This window comes from Hordeum vulgare, chromosome 2H (assembly GCF_904849725.1).
Source record: "Hordeum vulgare subsp. vulgare chromosome 2H, MorexV3_pseudomolecules_assembly, whole genome shotgun sequence".
In the NCBI taxonomy this organism is placed as follows: Eukaryota; Viridiplantae; Streptophyta; class Magnoliopsida; order Poales; family Poaceae; genus Hordeum; species Hordeum vulgare.
In genome coordinates this window covers 370,407,419-370,421,345 of record NC_058519.1, presented here as the reverse complement: position 1 = coordinate 370,421,345, position 13,927 = coordinate 370,407,419, and the positions used below count along the sequence as shown (strand labels likewise).

At 45.5% G+C, this 13,927-nt stretch overlaps 1 protein-coding gene across 1 annotated transcript; it reads right to left on the bottom strand.

Annotated features, from left to right (window-relative positions):
- Positions 1 to 2,195: 2,195 nt before the first annotated feature.
- On the bottom strand, positions 2,196 to 13,565 carry LOC123427356 (protein LONG AFTER FAR-RED 3-like). The gene is made up of 7 exons (XM_045111382.1): positions 13,314 to 13,565; positions 3,792 to 3,887; positions 3,603 to 3,713; positions 3,435 to 3,509; positions 2,884 to 3,015; positions 2,634 to 2,749; positions 2,196 to 2,370 (listed from the first exon to the last, which is right to left on the bottom strand). The coding sequence occupies exons 1-7, from the start codon at positions 13,563 to 13,565 to the stop codon at positions 2,196 to 2,198; spliced, it is 957 nt and encodes a 318-aa protein (XP_044967317.1).
- Positions 13,566 to 13,927: the final 362 nt, after the last annotated feature.

Here is a 13,927-nt window from a genome sequence, read left to right as displayed (position 1 = left end):
TTTTTCTCGAGAAAAAAGGTTTAAAAACAAATGCAGCTGATATGGATTTGAGGCATATGTATATATATACTCACGTTAGACACGTCCTTGCCATTTTCTCTGCCCCTTTTCTTTGTATGTGTTTCTTTTCTTGTGTTAGATTCTTTTATCCTTTTTCAAATCTTGGGTATTCTTCACGTTTTCCTTTAAAATTTCTTTATATTTATTTCTTATATAGGTATATATAACCTAAAAGCAGTGTGTATTTTTTTCATTTCTTTTTACTAATAAATGGTGCACGTATCTTTTATACCAATGAACTATGTACAGTAATTTACATTTATTTTTTCATACTGTACAATGAACAATTTTGTTATATACATTGAACTTTTTAAATATACAGTGATCTTGTATGATGGGTATTTTCTTAATATACAATGATTTTTTATACTATGGAAAATATATGATGAACATCATATATTTAGAAAAAATTCATCGTATATTTTTCAGCTTATGTTTTCAATGTATTTAAAAAAATATTCAATGTATATAATAAAATTGTTCATCGTATATTATTATACTAGTACAAATGCCCGTGCGTTGTACCGGGTGAAAAAAATCCGTGTGCTGCAACAAGTAACAAAATTATGTATTCGTCACTTATCAAATGGAAGAGAATATTTTTCATTATGAACTAATTAATGTATATTTTTTAGTAAAAAGATCGAGGAGGTGTTCTTGCCCATTGACATTCCAGCGATCCTTTCTATCCCGTTGTGCACCAGGAACATCAACGACTACTGGGCATGGAATTTTGAGAGGAACGGCATCTTCTCCGTCCGATCGGCTTACAGGATGCTAGTAGCTACTCGCCAACGCAGAGAGGCCTGGCTGAATGGCACTTCAAGTCCGTCAAGCTCAAGCACTGATGCACATTCGTGGAAATCCCTATGGAACACAAAGATACCGGCAAAGATCCGTATGTTCTTTTGGCGGCTATCGAAACTTTCACTCCCTACCGAGGACGTCAGAGCACACCGCAACATGAAAACCTCGAATACTTGTGAACTCTGTGGCTCTCGAGATGCATGGACGCACTCCCTTTTCGAGTGTTCAATGTCCAGGTGTGTTTGGGCCCTAGATCAGGGTGACTTGGTGGAACGAATTATATCTAACACAGAGCCAAATCCAAAGCAATGGATCTTCACAATGATGGATACATTATCACATGCCGACTTCATTCGTTTGGCAGTGACACTATGGGTTGTTTGGTATGCACGAAGGAAGGTCATCCATGAGGGATCTTTTCAGAGTCCGCATGCGACCAACGCCTTCATTGTTAGATTCATCTCGGAGCTAGAGTTGCTGAACTCGAATGCTCGGGCTTTCCCTCAAGCTGAGCAGCAGGTTGGTGCAGTTCAAGCAACCCGGAAAAGGTGCACCGCGCCACCAATGGGACAGGCCAAAATCCATGTGGATGGAGGTGTACTACGATCAAGGGGTGGTTCTGTGGCTGCAGTTTGCTGAAACGAATTCGTGGACTATCTCGGCAGCTCTTCGTTGGTGGTTGCGGGTGTTACCGATCCCGCTACATTGGAAGTTTTAGCGTGCAGAGAAGCTTTGGCCTTGGCAGAAGATCTTCTACTACAGAATTTTACCATCTCATCAGACTCCAAGCAGGTAGTGGAAGACATTCCTAAGGGGAACCAAGGCCGATACGGGGCTATCATCACGGAGATCAAGCATCGAGCATCAATTTTAATTGTAGTTTTATTTTTGAAAGCCGGAATGTTAACGACAAAGCACATGATTTAGCTAAGTACTCCCGATCTCTCGGTCCGGGGCGCCACATTTCGCTGGCTCACTCCCATGATCCGAATTGTATCGCACCCCATGTGGACTATGATTAATAAAGCTTAGCTTTCCCCTCAAAAAAATCAGCCGGGGTGGAAAGGGTTCAATGCTGGAATTTAAAAATGGGTGTGCCGCGTGCATCATCACACCACCAGTCTGCTACCAGAAAGCTTTCGGCTCGTAATGCATGTATGTACAAAAAATATTGGTGCTATGACAACAGTATCAATAGATAATATTAGTACTATGATGATAAGTAGTTTCAGAATTAACCAACAACCATCAATGGCTGGTGCTAATTAACGTATGTGCGTCTTGTATCTGAATCCGGACCGGCCCTGGAGCTGTCGCAGCGAACGGGGCTACGGATAGGCCTGCTTGCCATTCACGTAGGTCGCCACGACGTGCCCCGGGGTGTCGTCAGCGAACTCGCACCATGAGGTTGACGACAGGACCACGAAGTCCGCATACTTCCCTTCGACGAGGCTGCCCACAACATGGTCCAAGAAGCAGGCGTATGTGGCAGATATCGTGTGCCTGCAGCTCGTTCAGAGAGAACTCGATTAGTACACACAGAAAAACATAGTGAGTTCCTGCAAGTGTCATGCGTCATAAACACACATATGCAGATCTTAACATCATATTGTCTGTAAATTCTGCGATATAGAGATCTCAACATCATACGCTATAACGCGAGTGGATACCAGAGTGACCAGATGTCAGTGAAACATCCCATGGCATTTCAGAAACAGAGTATAACGAAAATGGAACATGCATTGCATGACTACAAAGAGACTCGCACTTTCAAGGAATCATCCATGGGCAAGCGCTCCTCGGAGATCCAAGGCTCTTCCCACCCGGGCAGCTTGTGGGACATTGCAGTTTTAATAGCTTGCAACGGGTAAATGTCCGAAACCTGTAAAACAGACACATACAGTTAACTGTCTATATCTCTCTGCACTCGCGCGCACACACACAAAGCTGCCTGTATAACTTCCCCGCGAAACAAAACCGATATGATTGTTGAAGGGATTCCAGGGAAACACACACAGGCCAATCAGAACCAAAAGCCAGATGTGCACCGCCAGCCAGTAGTGACAGGAACAAGTAAGAGCTCCGCTCAGCTCGTTCTACCCCAATCTTCTTTCCAGCAGAGTCGGCATCATCCAACAAATGATCTGGCTGCCAAAAACAATCATGTCTTTCAGAAGATGGAGATTCCAATCTACACTTGACGTACCAATATGTAGCATTTCAGATAATTTCAAGTAATGACAAGGAGAACTGTAACAAGCTAGTATGTGAAATGTTACAAATGATCTGAAAAGTAACAGGATGAATCATGAATGGGAATGGCAAGAGCCCCTTAACAACATGAGAATATCTAGTTCAAGAAGTGGCACGTTCTACTACATAGATTTTGTCTTCTTAAATTCTAACTACAAGTGAAGTAACTGAGTGAAGTCCTCGCGTTAGTGCTATCACAATTTTTATTTCTGCACAATACCAGAACCTCCAGACTCATATATTATGGAGCAAAGAGAGATCATCATTACAAGCATTACAATCCAAAATATAAGCAATGGAAGGGAATGGTTGACCTGCACTGATGCGATGATACCATGCTCTCTCGAGCAGTTTGCTGCACCTGCAGATAGATGTTGGGCATGCTCAATCTGATTTCACATGCAGCAAGTTTAAATTATATTCAGCTTAGTAATTACTGCAAAATGGATTTGAGGGCGAAATCTCTTCTTGAGCATGCTAACAGAAAAACATAACCGGAACCTACGGTCCTTCATTCCATTCAAGCTAACAACCTTGTCGAACATATCTAGGAGCATATCGTTCGCTTTATCTCCAATTGCATGTATGGCAACCTTAAAAAGAACAACATTACTTAATTTCTCAAATTTATGCTAAATGTAATTATCCATGTGCAAATGGAAAACGTCTACCTGAAGTCCTGATTTGTCTGATTCTGATGTTGCATTGAGCAGAATATCCATATCTAATAATTGGAGACCATAATCGCCAGGAGCATTCTCATAAGGCTGCCCATATAAATTAAACACTTATCAACTTCCTTGTTGAACAAAGTCAGAGAGGGGGGAGGCAGTATTACAGGAAAGATGGCGTGCCAAGATAGGGGACTTAAGTTGTCGTGTGTATACACAGAAATTGCCATGTTGAGTGTTAGTAGATCAAAATCTAAAATTCCCCATGTTTTAGATCACTTAATATCCGTGTTGAGCTCAAACTCAAGCCACTACTGTGTTGGAATTATGCCCTAGAGGCAATAATAAATATAGTTATTATAATAATTCCTGTATCAAGATAATCGTTTATTATCCATGCTATAATTGTATTGAATGAAGACTCATTTACATGTGTGAATACATAGACAAAACACCGTCCCTAGCAAGCCTCTAGTTGGCTAGCCAGTTGATCAAAGATAGTCAGTGTCTTCTGATTATGAACAAGGTGTTGTTGCTTGATAAACTAGATCACGTCATTAGGAGAATCACGTGATGGACTAGACCCAAACTAATAGACGTAGCATGTTGATCGTGTCATTTTGTTGCTACTGTTTTCTGCGTGTCAAGTATTTATTCCTATGACCGTGAGATCATATAACTCACTGACACCGGAGGAATGCTTTGTGTGTATCAAACGTCGCAACGTAACTGGGTGACTATAAAGATGCTCTACAGGTATCTCCGAAGGTGTTAGTTGAGTTAGTATGGATCAAGACTGGGATTTGTCACTCCGTGTGACGGAGAGGTATCTCGGGGCCCACTCGGTGATACAACATCACACACAAGCCTTGCAAGCAATGTAACTTAGTGTAAGTTGCGGGATCTTGTATTACGGAACGAGTAGAGAGACTTGCCGGTAAACGAGATTGAAATAGGTATGCGGATACTGACGATCGAATCTCGGGCAAGTAACATATCGAAGGACAAAGGGAATGATATACGGGATTATATGAATCCTTGGCACTGAGGTTCAAACGATAAGATCTTCGTAGAATATGTAGGATCCAATATGGGCATCCAGGTCCCGCTATTGGATATTGACCGAGGAGTCTCTCGGGTCATGTCTACATAGTTCTCGAACCCGCAGGGTCTGCACACTTAAGGTTCGACGTTGTTTTATGCGTATTTGAGTTATATGGTTGGTTACCGAATGTTGTTCGGAGTCCCGGATGAGATCACGGACGTCACGAGGGTTTCCGAAATGGTCCGAAAACGAAGATTTATATATAGGATGACCTCATTTGATTACCGGAAGGTTTTCGAAGTTACCGGGAATGACGAATGGGTTCCGGGAGTTCACCGGGGGGGCAACCCACCCTGGGGAATCCCATAGGCCTTCAGGGTGGCACACCAGCCCTTAGTGTGCTGGTGGGACAGCCCAAAAGGGCCCTATGCGCCTAGGAAAGAAAATCAAAAAGAAAAAAAAGAGGAGGTGGGAAGGGAAGGAAGGACTCCCACCCACCAAACCAAGTCCAACTCCATTTGGGGGGGAGCCTTCCCCCTTGGACTCGGCCGACCCCCTTGGGGCTCCTTGAGCCCCAAGGCAAGGTCCCCTCCCTCCCACCTATATATACGGAGGTTTTAGGGCTGATTTGAGACGACTTTTCCACGGCAGCCCGACCACATACCTCCACGGTTTTTCCTCTAGATCGCGTTTCTGCGGAGCTCGGGCGGAGCCCTGCTGAGACAAGGTCATCACCAACCTCCGGAGCGCCGTCACGCTGCCGGAGAACTCTTCTACCTCTCCGTCTCTCTTGCTGGATCAAGAAGGCCGAGATCATCGTCGAGCTGTACGTGTGTTGAACGCGGAGGTGCCGTCCGTTCGGTACTAGATCGTGGGACTGATCGCGGGATTGTTCGCGGGGCGGATCGAGGGACGTGAGGACGTTCCACTACATCAACCGCGTTCACTAACGCTTCTGCTGTACGATCTACAAGGGTACGTAGATCACTCATCCCCTCTCGTAGATGGACATCACCATGATAGGTCTTCGTGCGCGTAGGAAATTTTTTGTTTCCCATGCGACGTTCCCCAACAGTGGCATCATGAGCTAGGTTCATGCGTAGATGTCTTCTCGAGTAGAACACAAAAGTTTTTCTGGGCGGTGATGTGCGTTTTGCTATCCTCCTTAGTCTTTTCTTGATTCCGCGGTATTGTTGGATTGAAGCGGCTTGGACCGACATTACTCGTACGCTTACGAGAGACTGGTTTCATCGCTACGAGTAACCCCGTTGCTCAAAGATGACTGGCAAGTGTCGGTTTCTCCAACTTTAGTTGAATCGGATTTGACCGAGGAGGTCCTTGGATGAGGTTAAATAGCAACTCATATATCTCCGTTGTGGTGTTTGCGTAAGTAAGATGCGATCCTACTAGATACCCATGGTCACCACGTAAAACATGCAACAACAAAATTAGAGGACGTCTAACTTGTTTTTGCAGGGTATGCTTGTGATGTGATATGGCCAACGATGTGATGTGATATATTGGATGTATGAGATGATCATGTTGTAATAGAAAATATCGACTTGCACGTCGATGGTACGGCAACCGCCAGGAGCCATAGGGTTGTCTTTATACTAACGTTTGTGCTTGCAGATGCGTTTACTATTTTGCTAGGATGTAGCTTCAGTAGTAATAGCATGAGTAGTACGACAACCCCGATGGAAACACGTTGATGGAGATCATGGTGTGGCGCCGGTGACAAGAAGATCATGTCGGTGCTTTGGTGATGGAGATCAAGAAGCACGTGATGATGTCCATATCATGTCACTTATGAATTGCATGTGATGTTAATCCTTTTATGCACCTTATTTTGCTTAGAACGACGGTAGCATTATGAGGTGATCTCTCACTAAAATTTCAAGACGAAATTGTGTTCTCCCCGACTGTGCACCGTTGCTACAGTTCGTCGTTTCGAGACACCACGTGATGATCGGGTGTGATAGACTCAACGTTCACATACAACGGGTGCAAAACAGTTGCGCACGCGGAACACTCGGGTTAAGCTTGACGAGCCTAGCATGTGCAGACATGGCCTTGGAACACATGAGACCGAAAGGTCGATCATGAATCATATAGATGATATGATTAGCATAGGGATGCTTACCACTGAAACTATACTCAACTCACGTGATGATCGGACTTGAGCTAGTGTAAGTGGATCATGAACCACTCAAATGACTAGAGAGATGTACTTTTTGAGTGGGAGTTTAGCAAATAATTTGATTAAGTTAAACTCTAATTATCTTGAACATAGTCTAAGTCCACTTTGAATATATTTGTGTTGTAGATCATGGCTCACGCGACAGTCACCCTGAATTTTAATACGTTCCTAGAGAAAGCTAAGTTGAAAGATGATGGAAGCAACTTTGTAGACTGGGCTCGTAATCTTAAGCTAATCTTACAAGCTGGGAAGAAGGATTATGTCCTTAATGCTGCGCTAGGAGATGAACCACCCGCTACGGCTGATCAGGATGTTAAGGACGCTTGGTTAGCACGTAAGGAGGACTACTCAGTAGTTCAATGTGCAGCTTTGTATGGCTTAGAACCGGGACTTCAACGTCGCTTTGAGCGTCATGGAGCATTTGAGATGTTCCAGGAGTTGAAGTTTATCTTTCAGAAGAACGCCCGGATCGAGAGGTATGAGACCTCCGATAAATTCTATGCTTGCAAGATGGAGGAGAACTCGTCTGTCAGTGAACATGTGCTCAAAATATCTGGGTACTCAAACCGTCTAGCTGAGCTGGGTATTGAACTCCCGCGAGAGGCTATCACTGACATAATCCTTCAATCACTGCCGCCAAGCTATAAAGGCTTTGTGTTGAACTACAACATGCAAGGGATGAACAAGTCTCCCGGCGAGTTGTTTGCGATGCTGAAAGTCGCAGAGTCTGAACTCCGTAAAGAGCATCAAGTGTTGATGGTGAATAAGACCACTAGTTTCAAGAGAAACGGCGAAGGCAAGAAGGGTAATTCAAAGAAGAGCGGCAAGCCTGTTGCCAATCCGATGAAGAAACCCAAAGCTGGACCTAAGCCTGAAACATAGTGTTACTATTGCAAGGGTATGGGTCACTGGAAGCGCAATTGCCCCAAGTTTCTGGCAGATAAGAAGGCGGCCAAAGAAAAATCAGGTATATTTGATATACATGTTATTGATGTGTACTTAACCGGCTCTCGTAGTAGTGCCTGGGTATTCGATACCGGTTCTGTTGCTCATATTTGCAACTCGAAATAGGAACTGCGGAATAGACGAAGACTGGCGAAGGATGAAGTGACGATGCGCGTAGGAAATGGTTCCAAAGTTGATGCAGTCGCCGTCGGCACAGTTTCACTTTAGTTACCATCAGGATTAGTGATGAACTTAAATCATTGTTATTTAGTGCCTGCGTTGAGCATGAACATTATATCTGGATCTTGTTTATTGCGAGACGGTTAGTCTTTTAAGTCAGAGAATAATGGTTGTTCTATTTCTATGAGTAACATCTTTTATGGTCATGCACCTAATGTGAGAGGGTTGTTCATATTGAATCTTGATAGCAATACGCATATACATAACATTGAGACCAAAAGAGTTAGAGTTAACAATGATAGCGCCATATTTTTGTGGCACTGCCGCTTAGGTCATATTGGTGTAAAGCGCATGAAGAAACTCCATGCTGATGGACTTTTGGAGTCACTTGACTTTGATTCACTTGACACGTGCGAACCATGCCTCATGGGCAAGATGACTAAGACTCTGTTCTCTGGAACAATGGAGCGTGCAAGTGACTTGTTGGAAATCATACATACCGATGTGTGTGGTCCGATGAGCGTGGAGGCACGCGGCGGATATCGTTATTTTCTCACCTTCACTGACGATTTGAGTAGATATGGTTATGTCTACTTGATGAAGCACAAGTCTGAATCATTTGAAAAGTTCAAGCAATTTCAGAGTGAAGTTGAAAATCATCGTAACAAGAAGATCAAGTTCCTACGGTCTAATCGTGGGGGTGAATATCTGAGTTTCGAGTTTGGTGCTCACTTAAGACAATGTGGAATTGTTTCACAGTTAACACCGCCTGGAACACCACAACGTAATGGTGTGTTCGAACGTCGTAATCGTACTTTATTAGAGATGGTGCGATCTATGATGTCTCTTACCGATTTGTCGTTATCGTTTTGGGGTTATGCATTAGAAACAGCTGCATTCACTTTAAATAGGGCACCATCAAAATCCGTTGAGATGACACCATACGAACTGTGGTATGGCAAAAGGCCAAAATTGTCGTTTCTTAAAGTTTGGGGATGTGATGCTTATGTCAAAAAGCTTCAGCCTGAAAAGCTGGAACCCAAAGCGGAAAAGTGCGTCTTCATAGGTTACCCAAAAGAGACAGTTGGGTACACCTTCTATCTCAAATCCGAGGGCAAAGTGTTTGTTGCTAAAAACGGAGCTTTTCTCGAGAAGGAGTTTCTCTCGAGAGAATTGAGTGGGAGGAAGATAGAACTTGACGAGGTTGTCGAACCTCTCATCCCTCTGGATGGTGGCGTAGGGCAAGGGGAAACCTCTGTCGTTGCGACGCCGGTTGAGGAGGAAGTTAATGATGACGATCATGAAACTCCGGTTCAAGTTTCTGTCGAACCACGCAGGTCGACGAGACCACGTGCTGCTCCAGAGTGGTACGGTAATCCCGTATTATCAATCATGTTGTAGACAACAATGAACCTGCAAATTATGAAGAAGCAATGGTGGGCCCAGATTCCAACAAATGGCTAGAAGCCATGAAGTCCGAGATAGGATCCATGTATGAGAACAAAGTGTGGACTTTGGAGGTACTACCTGAGGGCCGCAAGGCTATTCAGAACAAATGGATCTTTAAGAAGAAGACGGACGCTGACGGCAATGTGACCGTTTATAAAGCTCGACTTGTGGCAAAGGGTTTTTCACAAGTTCAAGGAGTTGACTACGATGAGACATTCTCACCCGTAGCGATGCTTAAGTCCGTCAGAATCATGTTAGCAATAGCTGCATTTTTCGATTATGAAATCTGGCAGATGGATGTCAAAACGGCGTTCCTTAACGGTTTCCTTAAGGAAGAGTTGTATATGATACAACCCGAAGGTTTTGTCGATCCTAAGAATGCTAACAAGGTGTGCAAGCTCTAGCGATCCATTTATGGACTGGTGCAAGCATCTTGGAGTTGGAACAAACGCTTTGATGAGGTGATCAAAGCATTTGGGTTTATACAAGTGGTTGGAGAATCTTGTATTTACAAGAAAGTGAGTGGGAGCTCGGTGGCGTTTCTAATATTATATGTGGATGACATATTGCTGATTGGAAACAACGTGGAGTTTTTGGAGAGCATAAAGGATTACTTGAATAAAAGTTTCTCTATGAAGGACCTAGGAGAAGCTGCTTACATTCTAGGCATTAAGATCTATAGGGATAGATCAAAACGCCTGATAGGACTTTCACAAAGCACATACCTTGATAAAGTTTTGAAGAGGTTCAAAATGGAACAGTCCAAGAAAGGGTTCTTGCCAGTTTTACAAGGTACGAGATTGAGTAAGACTCAGTGCCCAGCAACTGATGAAGATAGAGAGCATATGCGCTCCGTCCCCTATGCTTCAGCCATAGGTTCTATCATGTATGCAATGCTGTGCACTAGACCGGATGTTAGCCTGGCCATAAGTGTGGCGGGTAGGTTCCAGAGTAATCCAGGAGTAGATCACTGGACAGCGGTCAAGAATATCCTGAAGTACCTGAAAAGGACTAAGGAGATGTTTGTCGTGTATGGAGGTGACGAAGAGCTCGCCGTAAAAGGTTACGTCGATGCAAGCTTTGACACGGATCCGGACGACTCTAAGTCGCAAACCGGATACGTATTTATTCTTAATGGGGGTGCGGTAAACTGGTGCAGTTCCAAGCAAAGCGTCGTAGCAGATTCTACATGTGAAGCGGAGTACATGGCTGCCTCGGAGGCGGCTAAGGAGGATGTCTGGATGAAGCAGTTCATGACGGATCTTGGAGTGGTGCCAAGCGCACTGAATCCAATAACCTTGTTCTGTGACAACACGGGTGCCATTGCCTTAGCAAAGGAACCACGGTTTCACAAGAAGACCAGACACATCAAACGACGCTTCAACCTCATCCGTGACTACGTCGAGGGAGAAGACGTAAATATATGCAAAGTGCACACGGATCTGAATGTAGCAGATCCGCTGACTAAACCTCTTCCACGGCCAAAGCATGATCAACACCAGAACTGTATGGGTGTTAGATTTATTACAATGTAATTCACATGATGATGTGAGGGCTAGATTATTGACTCTAGTGCAAGTGGGAGACTGTTGGAATTATGCCCTAGAGGCAATAATAAATATAGTTATTATTATAATTCCTGTATCAAGATAATCGTTTATTATCCATGCTATAATTGTATTGAATGAAGACTCATTTACATGTGTGGATACATAGACAAAACACCGTCCCTAGCAAGCCTCTAGTTGGCTAGCCAGTTGATCAAAGATAGTCAGTGTCTTCTGATTATGAACAAGGTGTTGTTGCTTGATAAACTGGATCACGTCATTAGGAGAATCACGTGATGGACTAGACCCAAACTAATAGACGTAGCATGTTGATCGTGTCATTTTGTTGCTACTGTTTTCTGCGTGTCAAGTATTTATTCCTATGACCATGAGATCATATAACTCACTGACACCGGAGGAATGCTTTGGGTGTATCAAACGTCGCAACGTAACTGGGTGACTATAAAGATGCTCTACAGGTATCTCCGAAGGTGTTAGTTGAGTTAGTATGGATCAAGACTGGGATTTGTCACTCCGTGTGACGGAGAGGTATCTCGGGGCCCACTCGGTGATACAACATCACACACAAGCCTTGCAAGCAATGTAACTTAGTGTAAGTTGCGGGATCTTGTATTACGGAACGAGTAGAGAGACTTGCCGGTAAACGAGATTGAAATAGGTATGCGGATACTGACGATCGAATCTCGGGCAAGTAACATATCGAAGGACAAAGGGAATGATATACGGGATTATATGAATCCTTGGCACTGAGGTTCAAACGATAAGATCTTCGTAGAATATGTAGGATCCAATATGGGCATCCAGGTCCCGCTATTGGATATTGACCGAGGAGTCTCTCGGGTCATGTCTACATAGTTCTCGAACCCGCAGGGTCTGCACACTTAAGGTTCGACGTTGTTTTATGCGTATTTGAGTTATATGGTTGGTTACCGAATGTTGTTCGGAGTCCCGGATGAGATCATGGACATCACGAGGGTTTCCGGAATGGTCCGGAAACAAAGATTGATATATAGGATGACCTCATTTGATTACCGGAAGGTTTTCGGAGTTACCGGGAATGTACCGGGAATGACGAATGGGTTCCAGGAGTTCACCGGGGGGCAACCCATCCTGAGGAAGCCCATAGGCCTTGAGGGTGGCACACCAGCCCTTAGTGGGCTGGTGGGACAGCCCAAAAGGGCCCTATGCGCCTAGGAAAGAAAATCAAAGAGAAAAAAAAGAGGAGGTGGGAAGGGAAGGAAGGACTCCCACCCACCAAACCAAGTCCAACTCGGTTTGGGGGGGGAGCCTTCCCCCTTGGACTCGGCCGACCCCCTTGGGGCTCCTTGAGCCCCAAGGCAAGGTCCCCTCCCTCCCACCTATATATACGGAGGTTTTAGGGCTGATTTGAGACAACTTTTCCACGGCAGCCCGACCACATACCTCCACGGTTTTTCCTCTAGATCGCGTTTCTGCGGAGCTCGGGCGGAGCCCTGCTGAGACAAGGTCATCACCAACCTCCGGAGCGCCGTCACGCTGCCGGAGAACTCTTCTACCTCTCCGTCTCTCTTGTTGGATCAAGAAGGCCGAGATCATCGTCGAGCTGTACGTGTGCTGAACGCGGAGGTGTCGTCCGTTCGGTACTAGATCGTGGGACTGGTCGCGGGATTGTTCGCGGGACGGATCGAGGGATGTGAGGACGTTCCACTACATCAACCGCGTTCACTAACGCTTCTGCTGTACGATCTACAAGGGTACGTAGATCACTCATCCCCTCTCGTAGATGGACATCACCATGATAGGTCTTCGTGCGCGTAGGAAAATTTTTGTTTCCCATGCGACGTTCCCCAACATACTGATGACAATCTATCTAAAAAAAGCTTCAAAAACATCACTCGCTGAACATAGGAGAAGGTGAAGCACCAACGGAGGCGGGGGCGAGTAGGTCCAGGAAGAAAGGTTCCACCACGAGAAAAAGCAAGGGCGAAGAGGTACCGCAAGCTCGTCCTGGCAGGACCCTCTCCATCTCCCGACCTCCTCACGTGCCAACCGTCGGCCTCCGCCGGAGGGAGCTCGCCCGCCGGCCCTCGCCTCCAACAACAGAGGAAGAAATAATTTCTTCAGCAAACACGACCCAAGAAACCGAAATTCAGAACCTGCACGAGACGAATCGAGACCTGTGGAGACGGCGCCCTTCTTGAGGTCCACAACGAAGATCTCCTCGTCAACGCCCATCTTCTGTAATCAGATCGAAGCCCCGAGGGCCGAAGCCCCCGCGCCCAGCCGTCACGCCGCCCGTCGCCCGCCGAGATCCGCGAGCCGCCGCCCTCCCCATGGCCTAGCTCGGCCAGAGCTGCAACCTCTGCAGCCGTTCCCCGCCGAGATCCGCGCGCCGCCGCCCTCCCCATGGCCTAGCTCGGCCAGAGCTGCAACCTATGCAGCGTTCCCCGCTGAGATCCGCGCCATGACCCGAAACGTTTTTTCCACTTACTATAGGACTGCGGGTTGATTTTGAAAGAACAGAAAGACTTTTTTAAAAAAACGCCAGCGACGGATGACTGAAGTGCTCGACGCTTTATTACTAGGGAAGATAACAAACGGTGAATCTGGACTTGTGCGTCAAGGAGCGGCTTGATGAGGCCTTCGGCGAGGTTGTCTACGGGTTCAGCTGCACCGACATGTTCAGGGGCTGCGTCAAGGACGGCTTCATGGAGGTCGGCATCTGGTAGTGAGCAAGTGCGCTAGCTCAGCCGAAGATGTCTCCGCACGT